At 36.4% G+C, this 27,825-nt stretch overlaps 3 protein-coding genes across 6 annotated transcripts; all 3 read left to right on the forward strand.

Moving 5' to 3' along the window:
- The first annotated feature begins 71 nt into the window (after window positions 1-71).
- Window positions 72-7,239, forward strand: LOC102223152 (solute carrier family 22 member 5-like). The gene is made up of 10 exons (XM_014472418.2): window positions 72-461; window positions 547-650; window positions 3,019-3,173; window positions 3,245-3,416; window positions 3,493-3,619; window positions 4,421-4,515; window positions 4,665-4,879; window positions 5,655-5,837; window positions 5,954-6,089; window positions 6,934-7,239. Exons 1-10 carry the CDS (start codon window positions 72-74, stop codon window positions 7,034-7,036), a joined length of 1,680 nt encoding a protein of 559 aa, XP_014327904.1. The 3' UTR covers window positions 7,037-7,239.
- Window positions 7,240-8,672: 1,433 nt separating this feature from the next.
- LOC102219842 (solute carrier family 22 member 4-like) lies at window positions 8,673-16,574 on the forward strand. The gene is made up of 10 exons (XM_023342748.1): window positions 8,673-9,252; window positions 9,923-10,026; window positions 10,125-10,279; window positions 10,763-10,934; window positions 11,717-11,843; window positions 12,024-12,124; window positions 12,249-12,463; window positions 12,699-12,881; window positions 13,922-14,057; window positions 14,282-16,574. Exons 1-10 carry the CDS (start codon window positions 8,824-8,826, stop codon window positions 14,352-14,354), a joined length of 1,695 nt encoding a protein of 564 aa, XP_023198516.1. The 5' UTR covers window positions 8,673-8,823; the 3' UTR covers window positions 14,355-16,574.
- Window positions 15,696-25,143, forward strand: LOC102222898 (solute carrier family 22 member 4-like). Of its 4 annotated transcripts, none has more exons than XM_023342745.1 (10): window positions 15,696-15,774; window positions 19,446-19,878; window positions 21,068-21,171; window positions 21,262-21,416; window positions 21,625-21,796; window positions 22,498-22,624; window positions 22,776-23,160; window positions 24,181-24,363; window positions 24,561-24,696; window positions 24,879-25,143. In XM_023342745.1, exons 2-10 carry the CDS (start codon window positions 19,471-19,473, stop codon window positions 24,931-24,933), a joined length of 1,725 nt encoding a protein of 574 aa, XP_023198513.1. In that variant the 5' UTR covers window positions 15,696-15,774; window positions 19,446-19,470; the 3' UTR covers window positions 24,934-25,143. The 4 variants fall into 4 exon arrangements, with proteins under 4 accessions (XP_023198513.1, XP_005808833.2, XP_023198514.1 ...); XM_005808776.2 differs by lacking the exon at window positions 15,696-15,774 and having other exon boundaries at window positions 18,390-19,878; window positions 22,776-22,876; window positions 22,946-23,160; XM_023342746.1 differs by lacking the exon at window positions 15,696-15,774 and adding an exon at window positions 18,390-18,575.
- The last annotated feature ends 2,682 nt before the right edge of the window (window positions 25,144-27,825 follow it).

Below are 27,825 nucleotides of genomic sequence, written 5' to 3' on the forward strand. Positions count from 1 at the left end.
ATAACTCTGGCACTGAGCTGAGGAGCTGAAGAGGGACACCACACTTCACTGTGAAGAAGGAAGGGGGGGAAATGGGAGACTACGATGAGGAAACTGCATTTCTTGGACAAATCGGTCCTTTCTTCTGGCTCACTTTCTTCCTCCTGAACACAGTTTTTGTATCAACCGGATTCAACGGACTTTACATCATCTTTGCAGGAGCAGCTCCAAAACACAGCTGTCTCGTTCCAGATGTCAACCTGACAGAGGAATGGAGAAATGCCATCATTCCCTTCACAACAGTGGGTGATGAAGCAGTTCAGAGCCAGTGCAGCAGATATAATCTGGCTGCGGTTAAAAATCTCTCTGACCAGGGTTATATTCCTGGGAGGGATTTTAATCTCACTAATCTGCCACTAGAAGGATGTTTAGATGGATGGAACTACAGCAAAGAAGTCTACCAGTCCACAATAGTCACTGAGGTCAGTATGAAGGTCAATTTAATGTTGTTTTTTTCATGTTCTGCTGGTTTTTTTAGTTTTGTTTTTAATCTTTATGTCTCTCCAGTGGAACCTTGTTTGTGACAACCAATGGAAAGTTCCTTTTGCATCTTCCACCCTGTTTGTGGGATATCTGTTTGGCTCTCTAATCTCAGGACAACTTTCTGACAGGTATGTCATCCAATTCAAGAAATCAGTACAACTTTTAATCCTGCAGAGCATGATTTTCTGTCCAGTACCATTTGTATAAATTTGTCCCAGGAACTGTGGCAACAAAAACGTGTTAATGGCTGTTTAAAAAAAATAAGTTCTGATTAAACCAGCTAGTGAAGTCTGCTGAAGATTTCTAACAAAGACAACAGCGCCATCTTCTGTTGCAGTAAATGCATTATTAGTCAGGTTATTTGGATCAATTGTTTTCTTCATAAGTGACCGATAACTATTTTTCTTTCAACATATGAAATGTGGTGGTATTATATTCACAGGGCATTCATTTTTAATACGCTGCCTCCCTATAAAGTAGCAGAGTTAATTTATTTCAATAACTGAGAAACTTGTACATTTTTATTTATTACTATGCACATAGTGATATACTATTTTGAGATTTTATTTTGTTCATTTTCATAATTTTTACAGGTAATGAAAACTGAAACTGTTTCACAGACAATACTTCATAAAACTGATTAAAATGTTTCAACCCAGAAACATCAGCCTTTTTTTGATAAATGATCTGTTTGGTGTGGCCTGGATATAATCAGCCTGTAGCTCTGCTGAGGTACCAAGAAGCCCCGATTGTTTCAAAAGTTGAAGTTTTGGATTTGTGTCTCATTTTGGATTTGTGTCTCAGAGGGTTGACCTTATCTAACCCTCTGAGATCTGGTTACAAGGGTCAAGAGGTCAGCAACCCATGCCCTTTCTATTGCAAATACAAAAAGTAGATTATGAGCAATAAAATGGTTCAGGGTTCCAGACAATTTACCAGATAACAAGTCCCAGTGTTGACATCACAGTTAGAATCAGAAACACACACATTGTCTAATGAAGGGGGCTCAATACGTTCTGAGTTGATCTCAGCAGCAGGTGACGATGAGAGCAGAACTTCCTTCTGACAGATCATCAAAATATCCACTAAGATCCTAAACGTTTGCAGCTTCATTAAAGAATAATATTTTTTTTAAATCGACAAAACGTGTTAAAATTAATATTCTCAGTAATTATTGTTTCAACAAGGTGTTGCGCAATTCAGTGCCTTTCAGTTCCGTTAACAAAAAAAAAAGGGGGGGGGCGACTCAAAGAGCGACTGACCAGCAGAGCAGGAGTTTAAATGAGCCAATCAGCCGCCGCGGTGTTCAGGGGAGGCAGATTAATAATCCAGAAATAAATATCAAGCCTGGAAACCTGATATCGTAACGGACTGAATGTTTTTAACGTAATCTTTGCTCGGCTTGCGGGGCGCAGGCGGTTGCCACGGCAACGGGTGTGCTTAAACTACAGACAGAGAGAGATGAAGAGAGAGAGAGAGAGATGAAGAGAGAGAGAGAGAGAGATGAAGAGAGAGAGAGAGAGAGATGAAGAGAGAGAGAGAGAGAGATGAAGAGAGAGAGAGAGAGATGAAGAGAGAGAGTAAAAAGGTACAAGTCTTTATTTTACCATTGTTTACATTTTACAGCCGCTATAATTTCTAAACGTTCAATAAACGACAAACTTGGACTAATTACCTCGTTCGTTTGTGAGTTTACGTCATTCACAACAAACATCAAGTAGAACAAATAAAATTTTAACAAACAAATGGCTTCTACCGCGATAATCATGTGAAATTAAATTAATTATATCCCAACGTCAGAAGATTTGCCTTTACCTTTACAGAGCTCTTTGGTTCCTGTAGCTTCTCATATTGAGGTCAAAGTTCAGATCTACCATAACTGACTGACACCTGCTGGCCTCAGGTTTACAACCAGCTTGTGACTGAGAAACCAGTAACCTCCTCCCAGTGTCAGAATCTCACTGAGGAAGAAATTGCATTAGTTTTTCTATCACTTTAATATTTCTGCTATAACTCATGTATATTCGCATATAAAATAAGTCAATAAAGTTTAATTTACAATTTTTATGTCTTCGTGTCATCAGGTAGATCTCAGCCGGCTGGTGAGAGAAAAAGTAGATCTTGGTCTCAAAAAGTTTGGGCGCCCCTGGTCTAATGGGTTCATGCTTTTTAAGATTGAAGAGTTCAGTCTTAGCGTACACTCAGACCTCCTTCCCCTTCTTGCAATACGCTGTCTGTCCGTCTGCCCCATCCGTCCGTCCGCCCCATCCGTCCGTCCGCCCCATCCGCCCCATCCGTCCGTCCGTTCCCCCGCACCCCCCATCCATCTAATGGTACACTAAGGCACACCAGGATAATCCAATATGCATCATGCTGACATTACTTCAAAAAACCCATTTTAGTGCAAACTTAGCTTCTTTATTTTGAACTATTGTAGTTAATCTAAATGTGTTTTTAATTCTAAGGTAATGAGATGAACCTGTTTTTGTTCTCCAGGTTTGGAAGGAAGAAGGTTGTCTTCATATCTCTTGGGGCTCAGTCTCTCTCTGTTCTGCTTCAGTCATTCTCCCAGTCATGGAGAATTTTCTGTGTCATGTTCCTGTTTGTTGGAGCCTCTCAGATATCCATCTATATCTCTGCATTCGTACTGGGTAAGTAAATATAAACCTAAACCTATTTATTTATAAGTGCAGTTTATGTTTCTTCTTTAATCCTCTGATAGGTACGGAGTTGTTGAGTAAAACCATGCGAGTTCTCTTTACAACTCTCGGAGCCTTCCTCTTTTACTGCATCGGCTACATGACTCTTCCTTGGATTGCATTCGGCATCAGAGACTGGAGAACTCTGCTAGCAGTTCTGTCAGCAACCTCTGTGGTTTACATCCCTTTGTGGTGGTAGGTTTGTCATAGAACTCACTGATTTCCAGAACAATGCTCAAAATGTGCTGAATGTTTTAAACTACTTGTTCAGGTTCATCCCAGAGTCGCCTCGGTGGCTGATTACTCAGGGAAGAGTGATGGAGGCGGAGGTCATAGTGAGAGACGCAGCAAGGAAAAACAAAGTGCAGGCACCGTCAGTCATCTTCAGAGAATCTGAGGTGGGATTCGGCTCCACGCTGCGTCTTTTTCTTTACAGATGCTGTGAAACTGCAGTGCGTTTTACTCACTTCCATGTTTAGGATCGATATCTGCTAGCTGGGGGTCAAAGGGCTCTCACATGAAATCTCATCACTGGTGTGCTTTTCACAGAAAGAGATTTAAACACAGAGGAAAGTGTTACTGCAAATTCCACTTAAACATATGAATCACTGAATGAGCGATAAGTCTGGCTGAATTAATAGAATTAATTTCTTTATTGTGTTGTTGTCTGTTAATCTAAATTAAAATGGTTCAACAATTGTCCACCAGCTCTAAGAAGGATTTTCATGGATTTCAAAGTTATTTTTAAAGTCACGTTTTAGGATTTTTATGACATTGCTGGATACTTCAGTACATGTAGACTGTGATTTAAGGTTTATTTATCTATTATTCCTACTGTAGAGTCAATTGATGCATTTATTTGTATCAGGACTTGAAAATGTATTTTCACAGATTTTGTACATCCTGACTGAGTGTGAGTCACTGCAGAACATCGGACAAAATATGAGCAAAACATATAGAGACAAAGAACTGCAGTGCAAGGGAATATAGATTTAGGGTGAAAAATATGCACCATTTTCTACATTAATTTAAAAAACATATATAAATATAATATCCAAAACTCTTGTGTTTGTTGTTAATTTAATTTTTGAGAGTATTATTTCAAAACTAAACGATGTAATCTTTGCCTCAACTGTGGGACAAACAAAAACATGCATGATAAATTGGAGATATTTCTTTGCACATGCATTTAATTTTAGGTTGAGGAAATTCCACCTGGGAAGAAATACACCATGCTTGATGTCCTGAAGTCCAGTAAACTCAGATGCATCACACTGATGTGTCTCCTTTTGTGGTGAGAATAAAAGTTTTTAATTTAAACATTTGATTCTCTGGGGATCAGAAAATGATCATTTATGGATAAATGACTGAACAATTGTACGTAATGAGAAAAATATACATAAAAATAGCTATCTGTCTGTAATATTCTCTTTGTCTTTTCAGGATGGCGATAAACATTGGGTATTTTGGTTTATCCCTGAACACTTCTAACCTGAGTGGCAACCCTTTTTTAAATTGTTTTTTATCAGCGATTACTGAAGTACCCGCCTATATAGTTTCTACTTGTTTGCTGAGGAAATGTCCAAGAAGAGTAATTCTGTCAACGTTCCTGGTTATCGGAGGCGGCGTTCTTCTGCTCATCCAGTTCATCCCTGACAGTAAGACTTCTTTAATCTGATTACATTATAGCACATTTTAGGAATAGGAACACTTTGGCTAGACGGTAAAGTTACAAAAAACTTTCCTTTCAACGTCTAAGATATCGTTCTAATGTTGTCTAAAAGTAATTTTAAATTTGTAAAAAGAAAATAATCTGGTTTTATAAGCTATTTAATCTTCAATTTTAATTCTGAAATCTATTATTTTAATTAAAAAGAAAAACATTTATTCACTATTTTATGAAAACTGCATATTCTCTAAGATGTCAGACGCAGAAAGTATGTAAAAATGACTTTCTTCCATCAGTGCAGCAATCATGTACTTCAGATTATTTATTCATGTTTAAACTGGGAAATGTTTAGCTCATTATAGCTGACTGGTTTCAAGATGAAGACCTATAAAGTTGTGCTGGCTGTGCACGGTAAACAGCTGTGTCAGGTAAAACAGTCAGACATTGTGTTAGAACTGATACCTGACTGCTGACTGTGCAACTCAAAGTTTACCAGAAGACCAGAACCGTGTTGATTATGTAAGCAGCTCACGTTCTTTGTTTAAGGTGATTTCAGCTGAAGTAAAAGTGGCAGCAAAGAAACACATTTAGCCTCTAAACTTAAAATAAAAGTGAAAACTGTAAATCATGGTTTCAACTGTAAAACACAAAAGTTTTCTCAGCTGCTATAAATGTTTTGGATTCATTCTGTCATTATTTGTGATGCTACATGAACTACATCACCTTAAACTAAACTATTTATAAACTGTCTTATCCCTCCTAAGCTCTACATTATGTTGCTCTGGCACTGGAAATGACTGGGAAATTTGGCTTCACCATGGCCTTCACCATAGTTTACATCTACACTGCTGAGATCTACCCCACTGTGCTCAGGAACGTTGGCATGGGAATGTGCTCCTCTGCAGCTCGCATCGGCAGCATCACCGCTCCTTATGTCATCTACTTAGGTTCTTCCTGCCTCTGTTGATTTCACAAAGCAAAAAGCATCTGCACAAAACAAAATACCGAGTGAAAGTACTGTATGCCATTCTTCAATGTCTAACTTATATCCTCATATTTACAGGTACATATAACAAGGTTCTACCTTACATTCTAATGGGAAGCCTCACCATCGCCTCTTCTGTGGTTAACTTCTTCCTTCCGGAGACTTTCAACAAAGATCTACCAGAAACAGTGGAGCAGATGCAAGAATGCCACGGGTATTCATTCATTCATTCATTCATTCATTCATTCATTCATTTGTTCACTGGAGTTTGAATAGAAACTGCAACCAGTTTCATACTTTATGGGATTTTTTAATTTCTTTGCAGAAATATGCCTTTCTATTACATATAGCTACAGTATGTTAAATACAAATAATATGAAAATTAAACATGACATGAAGCAGAAGAAATAAATGGAATACTTAAGTGAATAGAAAATGATCAGTAGCTGTTAATTTAATTGTAAAAAACACTTTACTTGAAAATCACCTTCATTTTTAAAGTTTCTGTTCGGAGCTTATGTAACGTCTAGATAAGATGATTGAAGTTATGAGTTATGTTAAAACTTGACCTTGAAGCTGGTGTGCATAGAAAACAGACACTTTCAGATTATATTTCAAACAGTTTTGCTGTGTGATAAGAACACGTCATTTTGATTACCTAGACTTAGAAATAAAAACAGCATATCGCCGTAGCAACATGTAAAATGTATAAAAAGACCAAAATTTAGGGTTTTTTCCTCACTGACAATAAAATTGTTTTAAAGTTTGTCATTTTACATAAGTTAGAATGATCTTTTTTGTTTATCTAAATCCAGAACCTTGGAAGACATTTTCCCATCAATTTTTAAGCTCTAAAAATTGATGTACATTTTTTCAAACACATTTAAAAAATATATTCCATGCAGGAAGTACACAGTGTCCAGTATAAGAATATGATGTGAAATGTTTGTATGAGATCACTGACCTTTAGTTTAGTTCTGTCAAATGGCAAGAAATCAGAAATAGGACGTATTTAGTCTTCAGTTTGATGTTGAACTGTTATTAATTTTTTATTTTAGGTTCTGTGGACGATCTGAAAAGAAGAAATATTTTCAAAATGGAGCCTCACGCAATCGACCAATTCTACAAGAAAAACCTGAAGTGCAAACATTAAGCCTTTAGATTTATTTTTTGTCTTAAGGAAATAAAATTTGCCTTGTTCTCTCAACAGAGATTTGTAAATGAATCTTATAAAATGTCCGCTGTGGATTCAAAAAGCCATCAAAAAGGCAAATACTGTAGTGTGTTTGGTTTTATTTTCACTTAGCTGATGTTTAGGAATTGAAAACATTTTCTAGAAATGTTACAAAACAATAAATGAATAAATTTTTTTGTATCCACTTGCACCAGGTGTGATTGGTCAACATTTTTTGTCTCAATTGTTGTCTTTCAGGTATAGTTTCCATATTGTACAAATGAATTTTCTCAACTCACAACCTGATAAATTGACTGAATATTATGAGAACAATGTTGTTAATTTTGTTTCTTTTACTAAGAGGTTTCTTTAGTCCTCTAAGTTCAAATGTTGTTTATTTAGAAATATGTATTGTGATCTATTATATTTAGATCATGTAATAGATCTAAATATAAACTAGTTATATTTGACTTGGATATTTATATCCAAGTCAAATATAACTAAATAGCATAGGAATATTTAACCTAACTTTGTTTTATAGTGGATTTACCAATTAACTTCTTTAAAGCCATTCCAGCGGCCGCCTGCCTGTTTGGTTTAATATTTCTCCTTTGCTTTCTGCTCTTTTCTGCAGATGATGCAATGATTTAAATATATTTGTTAATTACACACTTTGCCCAACATTTCAGCCTTTTAAATACATACTGAGTCTTTGGACAGAATTCCACGACTTCTCAAAACTCTCCAGGATTTTTGCAGGAAATTATAAGTTCTGATAACCGACATTCTTTCTAAAACAAACTGTCTTACCAAATGACAACAATGAATATATATGGCAACATATGGCTTTGCACAAGCCGTAGATTGTGCAAAGCCATATGTGATTTATGGCATATACTACCATAAATCACCAGGGTAATTTATGGTAGTTTATGCACAAATCCTGCATTGAAGCAACATTGTTACATTTATTTTTGGGTTGGCACGTTCCCAACATTACAGTAAACCAGCATGAAGGAGAATTAAGATGAAAAGAATCGCATTTAGACATGAGGAATAATATGTGCTTCTATGCATTGGAAACAATTCGGTGCCTTCTTTTGCATCCCAGGTTTTCCTGGAACTCAAGTACAATGTGGATTATTATTTCAGCACAATAAATAACCTGGACTTTGCTCCACTAATATTCTCCAGATTATTATTACAAATTATCCTATTTATCAAAGCTATAACTCAGAATACTTTTCACGATAAATCTGTGCCTTAAGTAAAAGGCATCAGGTTCGTTGTGTTTAATCGGAGAAGCACGCTTTCTTCTTTATGGCTTACTATCCTTTAGGACTTTGGACCTTAAACCAGTTTATGAACAACCACAACAAAGCCTTGTGCAAACGTCTTGATCTCATCATTGTTTAACTTGCTGCAATGAAAAAACAAGTATCCATGGAAACAGATAGTTTTTATTACTGTTTTACATTTATATGAGAATGATTCGCATCCTTTAAGGAATTATTTAAAGGATAAGTGTAAATAATGAATACACAATGCGTTTAGTCATAAAAAGTAATTTGAACCTAAGATAAACCAGAGATAATCCTGTTTTATAGTCTGTATGTCCCAGTGTGACCTCCCACATTTTGATGGAGGAATCTAAAAATGTGAACCCAGCTTTAAGGTCCAAACCAAGTCTCTGCATGACACAGAGCTGAGCAGAAAACCGTGTTGTGCATATCAGCCTAAAGAACTATATATATATATTTTTTTTTTCATAAAAATGAAGGAAATCAGTCGGGAAAAAGACGACCAAAAAATCCGGAACTATGACACCATCACCTCTTTCCTGGGATCGTGGGGACGCTTTCAGATGAGGATTTTTTTAGCGTTGGGCATCAGCATCCTCCCAAACGGATTTACTGGGATCTACATCGTTTTTGTAGGCGCCACCCCGCCTCATGAATGCCAGATTCCCGAGAATATCAGCATCAGTGAGATGTGGAGGAATGTGTCAGTCCCACTGGAAACAGTCCATGGCGTCACAAAGCGCAGCTCCTGCTGGAGGCTTAACCTGGAAACAGTCAGGAACTACTCTCAAAAGAACTTCATCCCAAATGTGGATGTGAATGTCAGTGAAATTCCCCTGGAGACGTGTTTGGATGGATGGACATACAGCAAAGAAATCTACCAGTCAACCATCGTTACAGATGTAAGATTATTTTATTCTGAAATATTCAAAGAGTGGATTGTACAGTCTTTTTCCTTGAGGGTTTTTTCTATATGATCTGATCAATGAGACGGGAAAAACAAAGCTTGGTTTAAAAGTTTTAAATGTTAATGAGTATTGTACGTTAGTTAGATTGACACACAAACTTAAGCAGAAATTACTTCTTGCATGCATATTGCAAAACTACTTTAATTTCACTGAAGTCTTTAAGTTTCAAATGTTATTAAGATTCAAATTGCCAAAAGTTTTTTTTCAATTAAATCTTTTTAAATAGTTTTGGCAAAGTCTTGTCCTGCAGCTTTCAGAGGCGATCTAAATGAAATGGTTGAAATCAGCTTGTTATTCAGCTCTGCAGAGGCTTGATAATGAGCTATTCATCTTATTTTGGTGTTTTGGGGAAATTATGCATCTTAAAGTTAAAAAACAGAAGCTGCTGAGGAATGGATTGGGCACTCCTGTTTTCAAGTGTTCCTGTAATATTTTAGTGATTTAAACGTTAAGCCCAGTGCTTCTTGCAGGAACGATGTCCTGTTTGTGCCTGGCTGGTTTGGTTGGAGGTTTTAATAACCAAACTGAAACATAAATGTTTTCTCTTACATACTTATTAATAAAGAAACTTGTAAAAATCCTTTTCAAAAATCTGTGTTTACAGTGGGACTTGGTGTGTGATAATGCATATAAATCTCCACTGACCACCTCTATTCATTATGTTGGGGTGCTTGTGGGAACCATGGCATCAGGCCAGATGTCTGACAGGTATGTATCTTTTCAGGATTTCTCTTTAAGCAAACTAATTTTCCCATCAGAGGAAACTAAAATACCATCTTGCTGATCCAAACAGTCGTGTTCCACAGGTTTGGAAGGAAACCGATTCTTTTTGTCATGATGGCTCTTCAAACTTTAGCAACGACAGCACAGATCTTTTCACCCAGCTGGGAGATCTTCACCTTCATATTTTGTCTGGTGGGAGCTGGAGGATACTCCAACTACACTATAGCATTTGTTCTGGGTATGTTGTTTAAGAAAAACAAGTCAGCTAATAATATTGTTCAATGTTAGATTAAGAGTCAACTAAAATGTATTTACAACGACCTGGAACAGAAAAGATTCAGTTTAGTATTTTCTGCTATCAAAGTTTTCAATTAGACTTGACTAAGTAAGAAGAAAATCTGTCTGTTATTGGTTTGTTTGATAGATTTATGTAAAATGAAAAGAAGAAAAGTCTCTTTTTGTGACAGGAAGCCAGTAACACGTTGCCAGAAGATTATAACAAAGATAGTTTTGCAAACTTGTCTGTCATACAAACATATAACGGAAAATGATTTATTAAACATACAGTCCTATCAACTGTTGGGATAAGAAACTAGTTTGTAAAATGTGTTTGGTAACTTTTGTACACAGCTATTTAACTTTGTAAAACATTAAATTAGATTTTTAGGATGTTTACAGAAAATGTTCTGATTTTTAAATATTCTCTGTATGAAACCTGCAGGATCTGAAATTCTCAGCCCAAAAACTCGGGTTGTTTTTTGCTCCCTGGGCGTTTTTATGGGCTCAGCTGTTGGCTACATGCTAATGCCTGCTGTGGCCTACTTCATCCGTGACTGGAGAATGCTGCTGATCGCAATGGCTGCATCTGGACTCATCTACATCCCTCTGTGGTGGTAAGAGAAGGACACGAAGAGCGAAATATAATAATTACATTGTTTTATATAATATTTTGTTTAACTTTCTTGTACTCCTGTCTTCACTCTCTGCACTTCAACATTTGCTTGTGTCAATTAGACTATATGGGCCTTTGTGTTAAAAAAAATAGCCTCAGAATGTTGGATGCTAATGTGTTTTTAAATTAGTTTTTTTTTTATCATATTTGGATTAAGTAAAGTAAATAAAAATAAAAAGCTGTTACAATTTGATGTTTTGATCATATTTGGAGGATAAAACATTTGTGTGAAAACGCATTTCTAAAAATTTAAGACCTGAAAGGAATGCAGTTCATGTGGTAAAACCGTTACGTGATATGAAGTGAATCATTGTCCAGTATCTCAGGCTGAACTAAAATACTTTAGTTTATTTATTATTTGTACATGATAAATGTAAAATCTTCTTTTAAAGTTATTTTTCTTTTGTGGCTTCTTAGAATTTTTTTCAGCAGGTTTAAAAGTTTTGTTTCAGCATCACATTGGTTTTCTCTAAGTTGAGTGAATTTTTCTGTTAAACTGGGTTTTTAAAGTATAAATTTTCTGTGTCAAATCTTAGTTTATCTTTTTATTATTGTCCACAGAAAAAAATATGTTTATGTTAGTTGCAAAAACAACCTTTAATAGTTTTGGCATCTCTTATCCCAATACCAACACCATAAACAATCAACGATGCATTTGGGAACATTTATAAGAATTTCATAAACTGTTGTCATAAACTGATGTGCAGATGATGTTGTGTTCAGGTTGCTCACAGAGTCTCCTCGCTGGCTGCTTTCTCAGGGGAGAATAAAAGAAGCTGAAGAAATTATTATAAATGCTGCAAAAATGAATAAAGTCGAAATCCCTCAGGATATTTTTAGACCAGCTGAGGTAAGTTTACCCTGAGCTACATCACTATGAAGACACAAAGATGCCACCAAAGCTTTTTATCGGTTTTGCGTTGAGCTTGAAGTCAGACATATGACCACGTTTTCTTTTAGTGCATCTTTAACAGTTGATATATTGGAGTCGATGTTAATTTCAGTGACTATTTCCTCTTACTTTACATAGATTGAAGATGCTTTGTCTAAAAGGGATGAGAAAACAAATGTGTTTGTCATCCTGAAAAGTTGCAATATAGCATCTATTACATTGTTGTGTGCCAGTCTGTGGTATGTATTCAACTTCCTTAAATGACAAAGTTTTGAACTTTTATACCAGTTGCACTAATTAACTGTCTAGCTTTTCTGCTCTTGTAGTCTTCCATTAAAGGGAGTTTTGTGAATCTCTTTGCAGGATAATCATCACCCTTAGCTACTATGCTTTGTTGCTCAACACTTCAAATCTTAATGGTGACCCCTACTTGAACTGCTTCCTGTCTGCTGTGACAGAAGTCCCAGCGTATATAATAGCCTTGTTGCTGCTACGGTTCTGCTCCAGGCACCTGTGTCTGTCCTCCACTCTGCTCCTGGGAGGCGTCATGATCCTCTGTGTCCAACTCATTCCCAAAGGTAATGCTCTAAGCCTTTTTGGAACACTGTTAATTAACAAAACTGGAAAAAATAATGAATATCAACGCAACTCTAACAAGATTATCAGTGCATTTTTAAGGCTAATCTGCTATTCTGTGTGCCTACAATGAATTTAGCATAACCAGGACAAATATAGGAAATGATGCAATAAAAAAGTCCATGTTTTTATTAAACATTAAATGTGAAACTTAATTTTTCTTCTTTGATTGTCCAGATCTGCCCACTGTGGCTGTGCTGCTCGAGATGTTAGGAAAGTTTGGAGTGACTGCAGCGTTCTGTGTGGTGTATTCAGTCACAACAGAGCTCTTCCCCACCGTCATCAGAAACACAGCGATGGGTTGCTGCTCCATGGCCGCCCGAATCGCCACCATCATCTCTCCTTTCATCATCTATCTAGGTAAACAATCAAAATCAACTAAAAAGCATTGTGCCAATCTCCCATTTTCTGGAAAACATTTAAAAATGTAATGCATAGATGTAATTTCTGTGGTTTCAAAAATCACTCTGTTTTAAATACATACTGCCATATGTTGTCTAAGGTATATTACATAAAATGGAGACCAGACCACAGCAGATAAATAATATTGTATGTTGAATATAGTTTGCAAAATTACTTAATGTATGCACATAACACATTTTAGATTTGACTTTTATTTTAAAACAAATTTTTATATTTAATCTATATGCTACTTTGCATTTGTTTAATATGTAATATTATAATAAAAAGACTGAATTTTGGGGTTGTAATATGGCAAATAAGTGTCAATACTTTAAGGCAAAGTGTAGAAACAAAACTAAATTTTAAAAAAGTAAGAATCAATTAGGTGTGAGGATTTTGTGTGATGTGCATTGCTTTTTAGATTATCCTTAATACAGAATGTAAGTTTTGATAAAGTTTGCTACAAAACAGCAACATTACTAACAACAAAGAAATCTATTTTTTAATTTGATTTCTTTTAGGCTACTTATGTTTTGTAAGGAAATAATTACAATTTAGATGCTTGAAAGAAATGTTGATAAATTTTTGAAGCCAAAAAATAGTCCCTGTAAAAAATTGTTACAAAAATAAAATGTATAGCCAGATAAAAAGATTCACAAAAACAGCATTGATCTAAAATTTTATGTCAAACTTCTCCATCTAGTGGTTATCTGTGGTAATGACAATAAGCTTCAACATGCTCTGCTTGTTCAAATATTTATTTCAGATATTATATAAGTAACTGGTAAAATCCAATTTAGAACGTGTTATTTGCAATATATTATGACTTTTTATGAAATAATAACTTTTGACTCAATAACATAAAGCAAAAAGTTTCCATGGCAGTTATCACGAATGAATTGGGGCAGTTACCATAAGATTTTTAAAAAACTGTCGGCATAAAATTTGTACTAAAAGTTTTCCTTTCCCTCTCACAGCATGTTTATCTTAATTAACAGGGAAATACTACAAGGCGCTCCCTTACATTGTGATGGGTGTCTTAGCCATTTGTGGTGGGATTATCTGCTTCATGCTGCCAGAGACGTTTGGGAAAACGCTGCCAGAGACTTTACCTCAAATACAGCAGATCTGCAGGTGAGTCTACAACTGTTTACAATGTCTAAAAAAAAGCTGTTTTAGTGTTAAAGCAGCTTTTTAACATGGTGGTAACTCCACCATGTTAATAGTGGAGCTACCTCCACTATTAACATGGGACCAAATGTATTAAACTGCTACTTTTATTGCTAAAAACGTAATGATTTTATTGAAGTTGAAAGCTAATGTTTTCCAATTTGCTCTTACTGTTTTTATTCAAACAGGAGAAGAAAAGAAATGGAAGATGAAACTATGGAGAAAGAGAACATTCCCCAATCTAAAGAAACCAAGTTATAGTTATACATATATATACTGCGTTGGTCTTTCTCTTGACATAGTTGCACTTCCTTAGTTGTATTATAGATTTTTAATATGCAATATCATTATGACAGTTGAGGAGGGGAGTAAAAGTTTGTCCTCACAACTGCTGATTCATTTATTTACTTATTTCCTTGTAACTTAAATGTCAAACATGTTTTGCTTCATATTGACAGGAAAATGTTATTTTCCTGATTTTCCTGATGAAGAGTGCACATCCAGCTATTGTGACAGGGTTCAAAGGTCAAAGTCGAGTTTTGGGTTGGAAAGTTGGGTTTGTGTCTGAATTATGAAGCAGAGGACATCCAAAGACTAACTTTTGAACATTAAAATTATTTAAAGCCTGTCAAACTGCAATCTTCCTGTCCCCTTACAACATTATACGCCTTAATACTTGAAGAAAAGCACAAACTTCTTCGTTAAGTCGTTTGTTCTGTGACATAAAAATGATTCATACTTGGCATTTTCATGCTTTTTAATGCTACAAAATTACAAGAGTTAAAATCTGCAAGGAAAATATTATAACATCTAAGTCTATTTCTCATCAGTAAAAAGGATGGACTAGGAAATACTTCACTGGCAAGATAGCATAAAGAAAACACTCTTCAATAATTGTACTCTAGAAACCAGATTTCTAAAAAAAAAAAAAAGTTTCCATATAATTTACAAAAAGAAGTCAGACTTTTGAATTGCAAGGGTAATGTGATTACTTTAATGTTTTTGCTTAAGCTTTATTGCTGCGGTATTGAAGTGCAAAATGAAACACCAATCTTAGCTTTTGATGCTAACAGTGGCAAGCACTAAAACCTGAACACTAGATTTAGTAAAACCTACCAGATGTTCTAAGTTCCTCTAGACTTGTTTTTATTTATTTAATTTGACAGTAATATGGACACGTTTAGGTTAGTAGTTAATTTTTAGAAGCCATTTCCTGAACTATGGAGATCTGCCGCCTTACAGCTCAGTGCTATTATAAACAGTGACAGAGAAATAAATCTTTGTGTCTCATCTTATTTATGCCTCATGGAAGTCATGGCTCATTAATTCAATCAATTTTAAAAATACTGACATCAACAAATCTAAATTCTGGTTAATTATTTTTATAAGTATTTTTATAGTTTATAAGTACGGATAACATGATGTGCTGAGACGATTTACATCCCATCAGGTCTGGTCATTGGGGGAAAGCGACGTGTGTAAATTTAGCTTTAAATGCTCCATGATTCTGGCAGCTGTAGACGGAGAGCGTTGGTTCTGCCTCGGTGTTTATGGTTACGGACAGAACCGACAACTTTCCACCTGAGCAGTTATATCACCTGAGGATTCTCCTGCACTGCGGAAAAGTTACCTCCACTAATACATAATCCACAGGACATCGCCCCACTGCAACTCAAACTTGGTAAGTTATGTTTTTTTTTTTCTTCTTTACTACATACCACATGTTTGGTCAGTCAAGCCCCTTCGGTCTAAGAAATGGTTTGAATGAAAAGAGGTGGGCTGACGCAGCTAAACCGATCTCTATGCTATGCAGTCAGTAAACATTCAGTAAATTATCTAACAGTGAAAAATAATTCAGAATAAATGTCTGCTTTTTGCATTGCTTTGTGGGAGCCTGTTAAACACAGGCGGTTGGTTCCTCTGAAGAGCTGATGTGAAGTTTGCATCCTTGCTGTGACATGACTGACTGCAGCAGCTCACATTTCTGCACAGACACACACAAGTGTTATTTTGGGGGCTTATATGTCAGCCATTTGAACCCAAGAAAATTCTTGTGGATAGACATTTCAACATTTCTATCTCTAATCCAATGACTTTATTACAAGCATGACAAACTTTTATGATCTCACTGGGTTTTTCCTAAATATATTACAATCTAATTTCATGACACTTGCAAAAAATAAAAAAGATAAACTAATCTACTTAGATTTTCTTCTTTTAAAATATACACATATATTTTCTAGTAGACTAACATTCATTCCTTAAACATGAACTTCATGTCAAAAGTGTAGGCATTTATTTGACAGGACGCCGGCAGAAGTGGAGCAAACCTCCGACAAACAAACGGTGTAATAATGGCAGAGGTAGTGGAACTCGATGCGTTAATCTGTGTAATGTACCTTTAGCATCCCGACCCAAACTCCATTCCAGTAGATGGCGGTAATGCACATCTAAACGTTTCTTGCCAACTGCCATAAAAAAGAAGAAGAAGAAGAAGAAGAAGAAGAACTCGAAGCGTGAGTTCAAACATGTTTTGAGTCATTTTTGCCTTATCAGCCAAAACTGAGGCAGGCGAGAAAAATGTCCAACCGGTCCTGCATCATAAAAATGTCCAACCGGTCCTACATCATAAAAATGTCCAACCGGTCCTGCATCATAAAAATGTCCAACCGGTCCTGCATCATAAAAATGTCCAACCGGTCCTGCATCATAAAAATGTCCAACCGGTCCTACATCATAAACATGTCCAACCGGTCCTACATCATAAAAATGTCCAACCGGTCCTGCATCATAAACATGTCCAACCGGTCCTACATCATAAAAATGTCCAACCGGTCCTACATCATAAAAATGTCCAACCGGTCCTACATCATAAAAATGTCCAACCGGTCCTGCATCATAAAAATGCCCAACCGGTCCTGCATCATAAAAATGTCCAACCGGTCCTACATCATAAAAATGTCCAACCGGTCCTGCATCATAAAAATGTCCAACCGGTCCTACATCATAAAAATGTCCAACCGGTCCTGCATCATAAAAATGTCCAACCGGTCCTACATCATAAAAATGTCCAACCGGTCCTACATCATAAAAATGTCCAACCGGTCCTACATCATAAAAATGTCCAACCGGTCCTGCATCATAAAAATGTCCAACCGGTCCTACATCATAAAAATGTCCTACCGGTCCTGCATCATAAAAATGTCCAACCGGTCCTGCATCATAAAAATGTCCAACCGGTCCTACATCATAAAAATGTCCAACCGGTCCTACATCATAAAAATGTCCAACCGGTCCTACATCATAAAAATGTCCAACCGGTCCTGCATCATAAAAATGTCCAACCGGTCCTGCATCATAAAAATGTCCAACCGGTCCTGCATCATAAAAATGTCCAACCGGTCCTACATCATAAAAATGTCCAACCGGTCCTACATAATAAAAATGTCCAACCGGTCCTACATAATAAAAATGCCCAACCGGTCCTGCATCATAAAAATGTCCAACCGGTCCTGCATCATAAAAATGTCCAACCGGTCCTGCATCATAAAAATGTCCAACCGGTCCTGCATCATAAAAATGTCCAACCGGTCCTGCATCATAAAAATGTCCAACCGGTCCTGCATCATAAAAATGTCCAACCGGTCCTACATCATAAAAATGTCCAACCGGTCCTACATCATAAAAATGTCCAACCGGTCCTACATCATAAAAATGTCCAACCGGTCCTGCAACATAAAAATGTCCAACCGGTCCTGCAACATAAAAATGTCCAACCGGTCCTACATCATAAAAATGTCCAACCGGTCCTGCAACATAAAAATGTCCAACCGGTCCTACATCATAAAAATGTCCAACCGGTCCTGCAACATAAAAATGTCCAACCGGTCCTGCATCATAAAAATGTCCAACCGGTCCTGCATCATAAAAATGTCCAACCGGTCCTGCATCATAAAAATGTCCAACCGGTCCTGCATCATAAAAATGTCCAACCGGTCCTACATCATAAAAATGTCCAACCGGTCCTGCATCATAAAAATGTCCAACCGGTCCTGCATCATAAAAATGTCCAACCGGTCCTACATCATAAAAATGTCCAACCGGTCCTGCAACATAAAAATGTCCAACCGGTCCTGCATCATAAAAATGTCCAACCGGTCCTACATCATAAAAATGTCCAACCGGTCCTGCATCATAAAAATGTCCAACCGGTCCTACATCATAAAAATGTCCAACCGGTCCTGCATCATAAAAATGTCCAACCGGTCCTGCATCATAAAAATGTCCAACCGGTCCTGCATCATAAAAATGTCCAACCGGTCCTACATCATAAAAATGTCCAACCGGTCCTGCATCATAAAAATGTCCAACCGGTCCTGCATCATGTCTGTAAGGTTATTTACAGGAAACAACGGAGAGTCGATGTTAAAGCCCAAGTCTTTCTGAGCCAAGGAAGGCTGAGGAGCACAAGGTGTGAACGCTGTGAGTAATGACTTAATAATACCAGCTTTGAAAATCTGTCCTCAGGAAATGCTTAAAAATAAAAACTAGCATGAAATGTGCTTAAATGTAAATACAGTAGTTAGTGCAGCATATGTTTTCATGCTGCCGTAGAGCTACCATTGAAATTTACACACATAAAATCAAGCAGAAGTACCTTCACTTTTTTATCTTTGATTTGACTATCAATAAGTGTCTTTATGAGAAAAAATTAGATGTTTTCTATCAGGTACCTTTGTGCAGACAGACGTGTGGTAGTTTCCGTCGATCAGTTTCATCCAACAGGACAGGAAGGCTGCAGGCCTTGATCCATTTCTTGCATTATTCCAGACTCCGTTTAGGTTTTGTAATGAATTGTAATTCGCCCTTTAAACCCTCTGGGTAACGGCTGCCATGTTCCCCACTGACAAACCTTGACCATGACTTCCTATTTTCCTGGAAACCTCTGACTGCAGTGTGCTAGAACTGAGGAACTCTGGTGTTCTGACTATCTGTGCTACCTAACAATCCATCCTACCATGTGGCAATGCGCATGCGCACACTGATGTTACGTCACAGGTTGCTTACGCAGTAGCTTTCTACAAAACACCGTCAATGTTGACGGAGGTTCAACATTACTGGTTCAACATTGCTGGTTCAACATTGCTTACTTCGAGCCAAATCGCGACCACCATTGGTCAGTTGCTGACAAACCTCCAACCGTTGCCATGATATCAATTATTATCAATATGCTGCTGGATTCTCCCAATAGCTAAAGTTGACATTTAAATTTGACCCACACTTTACATTTTTCACAAATATTAAGAAGCTAAGAGCTGAATGAACCAAACATCTGCTTGTGTTTTTGTGCAGTCTGTTAGGTTTTTTATGTGAGAGAATGGATATCCAAGAGGTCAGGGACTATGACACCATCACCTCTTTCCTGGGATCCTGGGGACGCTTTCAGATGAGGATTTTTTTAGCGCTCTCCATCAGCATAATTCCAAATGGATTTGTTGGCGTCTACATTGTTTTTGTAGGCGCCACCCCGCCTCATGAATGCCGCATCCCTGAGAATATCAGCATCAGTGAGATGTGGAGGAATGTGTCAGTCCCACTGGAAACAGTCCATGGCGTCACAAAGCGCAGCTCCTGCTGGAGGCTTAACCTGGAAACAGTCAGGAACTACTCTCAAAAGAACTTCATCCCAAATGTGGATGTGAATGTCAGTGAAATTCCCCTGGAGACGTGTTTGGATGGATGGACATACAGCAAAGAAATCTACCAGTCAACCATCGTTACAGAGGTGTGTAAAAAGCTTATCTTTATTTCAAAAGGGGCAATAAAGATCTTAGCAGATTACTTTAATGTAAAAGTTTTAGTTTTTTGTAATATTTCTATATTTGTTTTAAGATTATCAAGCATTTCAGACGACAGTGAGAAATGGGCAAAAAGGTTTTTGTATTTCTATTTCTGAGCCCTTGATAACAAGGTCATTCCATTTAAACTTCTACCGTGTTACAAACTTATTAAATAAAATGTTCATAGACATAAGCTGGCTATAATGTAAAACAAAATTGTGGTTTCTGGTTTTATAGTCTCATCATGAATGATAAGAAGGTGAAATATTCTCATTTTTATCAAGGCCCAAACAGCAGACGGTATTTTTTTCTACAGAATATGTGCAATGCAAACAGTTATGTGAGAGTGTGAAGGCTCAGAGCCAAGTGACTGTTGGTTCTGACTGTAGTTTATAGTCAGAACCAAGTGACTGTTGGTTCTGACTGTAGTTTATAGTCAGAACCAAGTGACTGTTGGTTCTGACTGTAGTTTATAGTCAGAACCAAGTGACTGTTGGTTCTGACTGTAAACTACAAGTATGAAAATGATGAAATACTATTTTTTTTAGGAATTGCTATGCCTGTTACAAATGACTGATAAATTATTAAAGCTGCAGCATAACTTTCATAAAAAATATTTTTTTACATATTTGTTGAAGCGGTCACTATGTTGTGATAGTGTGGTATGAGACAGATAATCTGTGAACAACCAGAGTCAGGGAGGCGGGTCTTAGTGCTGTCAATCACAATCTTGTGTGGTGCAGCTCATCCTCCCTCTCCCCTTTGCTTTGTGCTACGCTGGAGCTAGCATAGCCTGTTGTCAATGCTAGGCTAGTTAGCATGTCCACCATTGATGACAGATAAGCAGATTTCCTGTAATGGTGAGTTGTTTCTTTGCCATTGGCACATTTAGCAGTGAGTACATGAGCATGATTAACAGCGCTAAGATCCGCCTCCTGGCTCTGGTTGATTGTTTTTGGTGCATTTCTACAGACTGCAATAGCAGCTCAGGCAGGAGATTAATATTTTCACATATTATCTGCCTCATAGCAAACTGTCACGACACGGTGACAATTTTAACAAATATCTAATATATAAATACTTTTTTTCTCAAAGTTACATACTTGAGCTTTAAGAAGATGTCTGATTTTGCAGTGGAACTTAGTATGTGAGAACCAATACAAAAACCCACTGACTACCTCCATTCATTACATCGGAGTTCTGTTCGGAGTTCTGTTCTCAGGCCAGCTGTCTGACAGGTATGAGCTGCATATCAATATACTTTCCCAATCAGTTTAATTTCTCAGTAAGGAATACATGGAGTCAAATCAAATGTATTTCTTCCACAGATTTGGAAGGAAGCCCATCCTGTTTGTCATGATGGCTGTTCAAACTGTGGGGCTAACAGCACAGATCTTCTCTCCAGGCTGGGAGGTCTTTCTCCTAATTTTCTTTATTGTTGGTGCTGGGGGATACTCCAACTATGTCATTGCATTTGTTCTGGGTATGCATTTTTAAAGTAAACTTGATAATATTGGTTAATTACATATATAGTTATTATGTGTTTATTTTTATTATTTTTATCCTATCTGACATCCTAAGTCAAGGCCGTATTGGGTAAAACTAAAGTTCCCAAGTTTTTCAGAATGTGACATTATTAAATGTCAACAATTCTCCATAAACACATATAAAAATATGGCATTCACCAACAGGAGCTGAAGTTCTGAGCCCTAAAACCAGAGTGGTTTTCTGCTCACTCGGCGTATTCATGAGCTCAGCTTTGGGATACCTGGCCATGCCTGTCGTAGCCTTCTTTCTCCGTGAATGGCGGATGCTGCTGATCGCCATGGCTGCCTCTGGCCTCATCTACATCCCTCTGTGGTGGTAAGAAAATTTATATATGCTTTTAGTTCGCAATGGCTTTTTAATGTTGATTTAAAATATATTTTTCATACTTAAATCAGGCTACCTTTGTGCAGAAGGTTGTCATAACAGTTTTTTCTTTGTCACTACTAAAAGGTAATTAATTAGCCAAGTTTAAAAGAGAAATTGCATATTAACTGGATTGTGACTTCTGGTACCTGCTGTGCTCCAAGTGGTAGAGAAACAGATTTTTAGAAACTTAATTATGTTAAATTTTAAGTCGGCATTTATCTGCTATGGACAGGAGCATTAATACCTTCAGTTTGGAGAAATAAGTATTTGATGACTTGGGGACATTGTGTATTAAATGCTGAACTTTCATCCTCACTCGGTTCTAAAATATGGCAAAAAATAAATAATGTACCTGATTCTGATTAAATATAATACTGCCCAACATCCCAACGGTAACGGACATACGTACGTCAACATGATGTCCCACTAGATTCGTTTACTGTCCTCACATTTTGACCTGCATAACACTGCCATTCTTTTACTTAAGCATGCAAGGTAAGATATATATATCTTAAAGTTTAGAACCTGCTTGTATCTGTTTAAAAATGTTCATGTGTTTGTTTAGAATACATAAATGAGGTAATAGCCGAGTTAGTTAATTTTTAAAGTAGTTTAAACACTATGCAGTTGAAATGTTTTTATACGAGCAGGTTTGTCCCAGAGTCTCCTCGCTGGCTGCTGACTCAGGGGAGAGCAGCCGAAGCAGAAGCCATTCTTAAAGATGCAGCGAAGCTGAATAAAGTCGAAGCTCCAGACGCCATTTTTACACAACCAGAGGTACGTTTGATAGTCTGTCCTTTAATATTGTATTAATATCGTTTCATATCTTTTGTGTAGTTGCAAAAGTTCCCACAACATTTTTTTATGGGAAACTGTTTTTTCTTTCTATGTTTGACCTGCCTTTGTTTTGGTATTTCTTTTGTCAAAGATTGAAAAAATATTGATGATGCAAGACAAGAAATTCAACATTTTGGTCCTTCTGAAAAGCTGCAACATTTTCTCCACAGCGTTGCTTTCTTCAAGCTTGTGGTATGTGTGCAGTAGAATTGTATTATTAGTCTCACCTGTACTGAAGATTTGTCCTGAATTGTTTGGCAGGATGATCGTCGCCATGAACTACTTTGCTTTAATCCTCAACACCTCGAACCTGCACGGCGACCCGTACCTGAACTGCTTCCTGTCTGCTGCTACAGAGGTTCCAGCCTACATCGTTGTCTTGTTGCTGCTGCGCTACTCCTCCAGACGCCTCTGTCAGTCTGCCACACTCTTACTTGGAGGCATTATGATCATTTGTGTAAACCTCATTCCGACAGGTAAGATCCAGACAGTCGGCTCTATTCACCACGTTCACCGCCAGAACAGTCATGTTGGGTTTTTCACACGTCAAGTTTTATTGTTCCTAATTATAAAACTTTTTCAAAACAGACTCAGGTATACGCATTTGTTGGGCGGTAGGAGCCAAATTTAATTTACTATACTTAGCAACCACAAAAAGCAGTAAAATATTTTACATTTATTTGTAGTTACAGTTTGTATGAAATATGATGCAAACATAAGCAGTGGAAATTATGCATGCTTTAAATTATGCTTGCATAAATGTGAAATTTTGAGGATTGTCTTTTGTCTGCGATTTTTAATTTTAAAAATGCAATATTCACAAACCTAATAGTTTTAAGTACAAACTATTCTATTATTAACTTTAGCTACAAATTGAACATTTGGACATTTTTGTTCTATTTTAAGGCTATTTTCTTTTTCCTTGTAAAGAAAAAGTATTTTGCAAAGCAAAGAACAAAGATGAGAAAAGTTGCTGATTCTAAATAAAATGTGGACAATCTGAAAGAATTTCACTTATTCAAGCAGTTTTAAACTGTGTGTCTGGATAAGATCCATCCATCTAGGGAATAACTCCTGGTGGGATTATTGATGCAATGTCTGCATCGTCCAGACATTTCATAAAATTCAACAATGAGTTTAGTAAACATGCATTAAATAAGCAAACTCCTGCAGTGACACACATGTTACCAACACTTTGCTTTAAATCAGAATCTTACTTGAATAAAACTTTTGCATTTTGGATGTTTTTGTAAGATTGGAGCAACAGAAGTTGTATCTAAATGTGTGTGCCTAAACATTAAGCTTATCATAATCATTATTTTGATCTGTAATTAAACATTACGTGACAATCTATGTACAGTTTTTTTTTTAATCAAAATTGATGAAAATAACTTATTTTTGTAAAGTGAGCACATTAAGGTGGTTTCAGTTTGCAGGCAGTTATTTTTGAATTGGATCAGTTGATCTGATTCTTTTGTCTGATTTTGTGGCCTCAGATTTTCCTGGCGTGTCTCTGCTGCTGGAGATGGTGGGAAAATTTGGCATCACGTCAGCTTTCTGTGTTTTGTACGCCTTCACGGCGGAGCTCTTCCCGACCGTAATCAGGAATACAGCCATGGGATGTTGCTCCACAGCCGCACGGATTGGAACCATCATCTCCCCATTCATCATTTATCTAGGTGAGTGTGGAACATATTGGTGAAATCTGTGACAACCTTTTAAGATACAAATACTTAAAAAAAAATGTATTTGACGTCAGTGAGAGTTACTGTAGTGTCATGTTTTATCTTAAACAAACAAGCATTTTGTTTGGTTTAGAAAGTACTTGATGTTTCTCTCAGTAGATATTAAATTAGCTGGCTCGGTTATGTCGCAGGGTTTTACTTCAGGGCTCTTCCATACGTAGTGATGGGTGTTATGGCCGTCTGTGGTTCTGGTTTCTGCTTCATGCTGCCAGAAACTCATGGAAAAGCTTTACCAGAGGCGCTATCAGACATGCAACAGCTATATGGGTGAGTTGTTTGCAATTACTTAAGAAGTTATACTTATTTTTGGTAAAAGGTTTTCTTCATTCTGTTTAATCATCTTTGATTGGCTTTTTCTGATTCTGTTTATTTAGGATTATAGTTAACTTTATCAATGAGCATTTGTGCAGAATTGTTTTTCCTGATATTTTGTTCCTTTGTTCAAACAGGAACTGTGTGAATAAGAAAAAGGAAGCAGAAAATGAAGAGAACACACATATATAATGGGTAAATGTTACAAATCTGCTGCTTCTGCCGAAGATTTTATCTATTTGTTGGGCTTGTCTTAAAGACTGACTGAAAATAACTGATTTAAATTTTCAGAAGGTATTTTATTTTTTTAATGCCATTTCTTTATGATTTTATGAACAGACCAACACTTCATTGGAAATAAGCAGTAAAATGATACAAATTGTCTAACAAATAAAAATCTGACAACTAGTCGTGTATTTGTATTCACCATCTTTACTTTGATGCCCCTAAATGAAATTCAGTGCAACCAATTGCCCTCAGCAGTCATCTAATTAGTCAATGAAATATAAGTTTAAAGTAAATTTTGTTTGTTTTCTCAAAGATCAACAGCTGAGCTGAGAGAATCCAGGACAGCAACAATAATTAGTTTTTCATTTTCCTCATTTGGCCTTTATGAAAGAATGAAAAACAAAAAACTTTAAGAAGTCCAGTTTAAAGTTTGAAACAAGCATGTTCAGATCAATTCGATCATTTTAGACTATTACTGAAAAGTCCATTTATTTCACTAATCAAGTGAAACACATTATATGGAATATTTAGACAAAGGTTGATTTTTAACAGCTTTATTTCTAACAGCTAATAAAAACACAACATTCAAAATTTGAATATTACATCAGACCAATGAAATGTGGGCTTAATAGAAAAGTATTTTTATTACCTGCATGAAGATTATTTTCAAAAGGTATTTTTAGTCTGACAAACGGGACTCATTGGACATTTATTCTCATTTCTTTGAATAAATAAAAAACACAGAAAAGATGGAGAAAGTCCTTTGGACAATTTTGAATTTAACTGAACTTTTGGACCTTAATCCAAAAGCTGGAGCTGTAAAATGAACACAACAAGTGAACAAACCGAATCCACAAGGTTAGCAGCCGCAGCATCCTGATGATTTTCCTCACCAGAAGTTAATTTGAGTTGATGGGAAGTTTGATGGAGAAAATCTGTTAGGAGCTTCATTTGACTTTAAAGTGGGGTGAAGGTTCACCTTAAAGCAGAATATCAGTGTTAATGATCAGAACTACACTGAAACAGATTAGATTAAAGCAGATGTATACGTTCGAATCGTCCAAAACTTGAAAACTGATGTTCACCTTTAAATGTGACCAAGCTTGATCTGTTTAGCAAAAAAAATGGAGATGTTTTTCACCGACAGAAAATAAATTAACACCACACTTCCAGTGGATTATCTTTTAAAACAGGCTCAATACTATGTGTTAATTTAACACATATAGGTTGGTTTATCACATAAACTCCAGGCAGAATCAATTTTGTATAAAGATGTGATATAAAAGTGACTGGGTTTTTAATAAAGATTTTTTTATTGTGCTACCTATCCATTTAATTAAAAAAATACATTTAATATGAATAAATCACATTTACATTTATAATAAACTATTATATTTTGTCCTTTGCCCCACAGATTTAAAAAGTCTGATATTTCCCCTTTAGATGAGAAATATTCCACATTTTAGGTGTTTTTTGTTTAGTTTTGCTTTTTTTCTGTAAAAATGGGACAATGTTCAGCTGTGAACCTTGCAGAGATTTTCTTTGTGACATTTATCAGGGTATTTCAGTGGAAGCCGTGAAGGCGTCACCTGTTACCGTGGAAAGACCTCCGTCATTTCACTTTCACTTCAGCTCCAACACGATGCACAACATCGGCTGTGGAAAGATCTTTTTAAATACTCTCTCCTTGGATGTTATTTTTCTTTTTAAAATCATCACTACTAAGCTGTAGATGTTGTCATTTCGTTGTGTTGGATTATAATTAGCTTGGATCCTCCGGGCTGATCGACACGAAACAGCTGCTGGAAATTTAAAGCAACTGCAGATGAAATTGGGGCCAAAGTAAAAGTGAAACCATCCGGATTCTTCAACGGTCTGAATCTTTGTTCGTTTCGCCGAGGCTCTGTGGCTTGGATGGATTTTAATTCACTAAAACCGAAGAATGTGATGGATTTAAGGTAAGTTTGATGTTTTTAATAGAATTTGTTTTGGCTACAGCTACTCTCGACGATGATGATGATGATGATGATGATGATGATGATGATGATGATGATGATGATGATGATGATATCATTAGTTTTTCTTCAGCTGTCCTGATGCTTTTAAAAATTGTTATAGCTTCATCCTTGATGATATCTTATAATATATAAAGCCATCTTCTTTTTATTACACATAAATGTAGTTTCGGATTAATAATGTACGTGCATTGCTGTTCAGTGTTTTTACCCATCCTCATTTTTATCGTTTAGTTCTCTGATTGCATTTTGCGAAATCGCTCTGATGACGGATAGTAAAAAAATAATATTAGTTTAATACGTAAGAAACTTAAAATACATAAATATTCCTCATTTTGATGGATTTAAAAACAATTTTTAGTTCATATAAGGAAAGGCTTTTATAAGCATAATATCATAAATGACCACTTGATGGCGACAAACTACTTTGTTGGTGACGTGAATTTCTGATATTGATTTATTTTTTACTTTTTAAATTGAGCTGGTGTGAGGCATAAGCAATAAATAATCATATTCAGCAGCTTGGGTTGAAGCTGGAATAAAAAAACATGAATTATTGACAAATATTCATAATTTTAATAATTTTACATTATGAACGTGTGTTTTGGTTTTCGTCTCAACTTTGTCCCAGAAAAGTTGCCCAATCCAAACCTAATAAGCCAGTACAAGATCTTGTATTGCATCTATTTCACAAAAAAATTTCTAACTTTACTGCTTTTGATTTTTTTTTACTCTTGTTTTCTTTCCGTTGGGTGTTTTGGTGGTATACTGAAATTTGACAGTCCAAAAACTTTGAAACCTTTTAAGAATAGATCAAGCTCTAACAAACTGCTAACAGGAT

This window comes from Xiphophorus maculatus, chromosome 11, assembly GCF_002775205.1.
Source record: "Xiphophorus maculatus strain JP 163 A chromosome 11, X_maculatus-5.0-male, whole genome shotgun sequence".
In the NCBI taxonomy this organism is placed as follows: domain Eukaryota; kingdom Metazoa; phylum Chordata; class Actinopteri; order Cyprinodontiformes; family Poeciliidae; genus Xiphophorus; species Xiphophorus maculatus.

Coding starts and splice junctions, on each gene's coding strand:
- LOC102223152 (XM_014472418.2), top strand. CDS start 72: ATGGGAGACTACGATGAGGAAACTGCATTTCTTGGACAAATCGGTCCT. Junction 3,417..3,492: donor GTTTACATCCCTTTGTGGTG/GTAGGTTTGTCA, acceptor CTACTTGTTCAG/GTTCATCCCAGAGTCGCCTC. Junction 4,880..5,654: donor CATCCAGTTCATCCCTGACA/GTAAGACTTCTT, acceptor ATCCCTCCTAAG/CTCTACATTATGTTGCTCTG.
- LOC102219842 (XM_023342748.1), top strand. CDS start 8,824: ATGAAGGAAATCAGTCGGGAAAAAGACGACCAAAAAATCCGGAACTAT. Junction 9,253..9,922: donor AGTCAACCATCGTTACAGAT/GTAAGATTATTT, acceptor CTGTGTTTACAG/TGGGACTTGGTGTGTGATAA. Junction 12,464..12,698: donor TGTCCAACTCATTCCCAAAG/GTAATGCTCTAA, acceptor TTGATTGTCCAG/ATCTGCCCACTGTGGCTGTG.
- LOC102222898 (XM_023342745.1), top strand. CDS start 19,471: ATGGATATCCAAGAGGTCAGGGACTATGACACCATCACCTCTTTCCTG. Junction 19,879..21,067: donor AGTCAACCATCGTTACAGAG/GTGTGTAAAAAG, acceptor CTGATTTTGCAG/TGGAACTTAGTATGTGAGAA. Junction 21,417..21,624: donor TGTCATTGCATTTGTTCTGG/GTATGCATTTTT, acceptor ATTCACCAACAG/GAGCTGAAGTTCTGAGCCCT.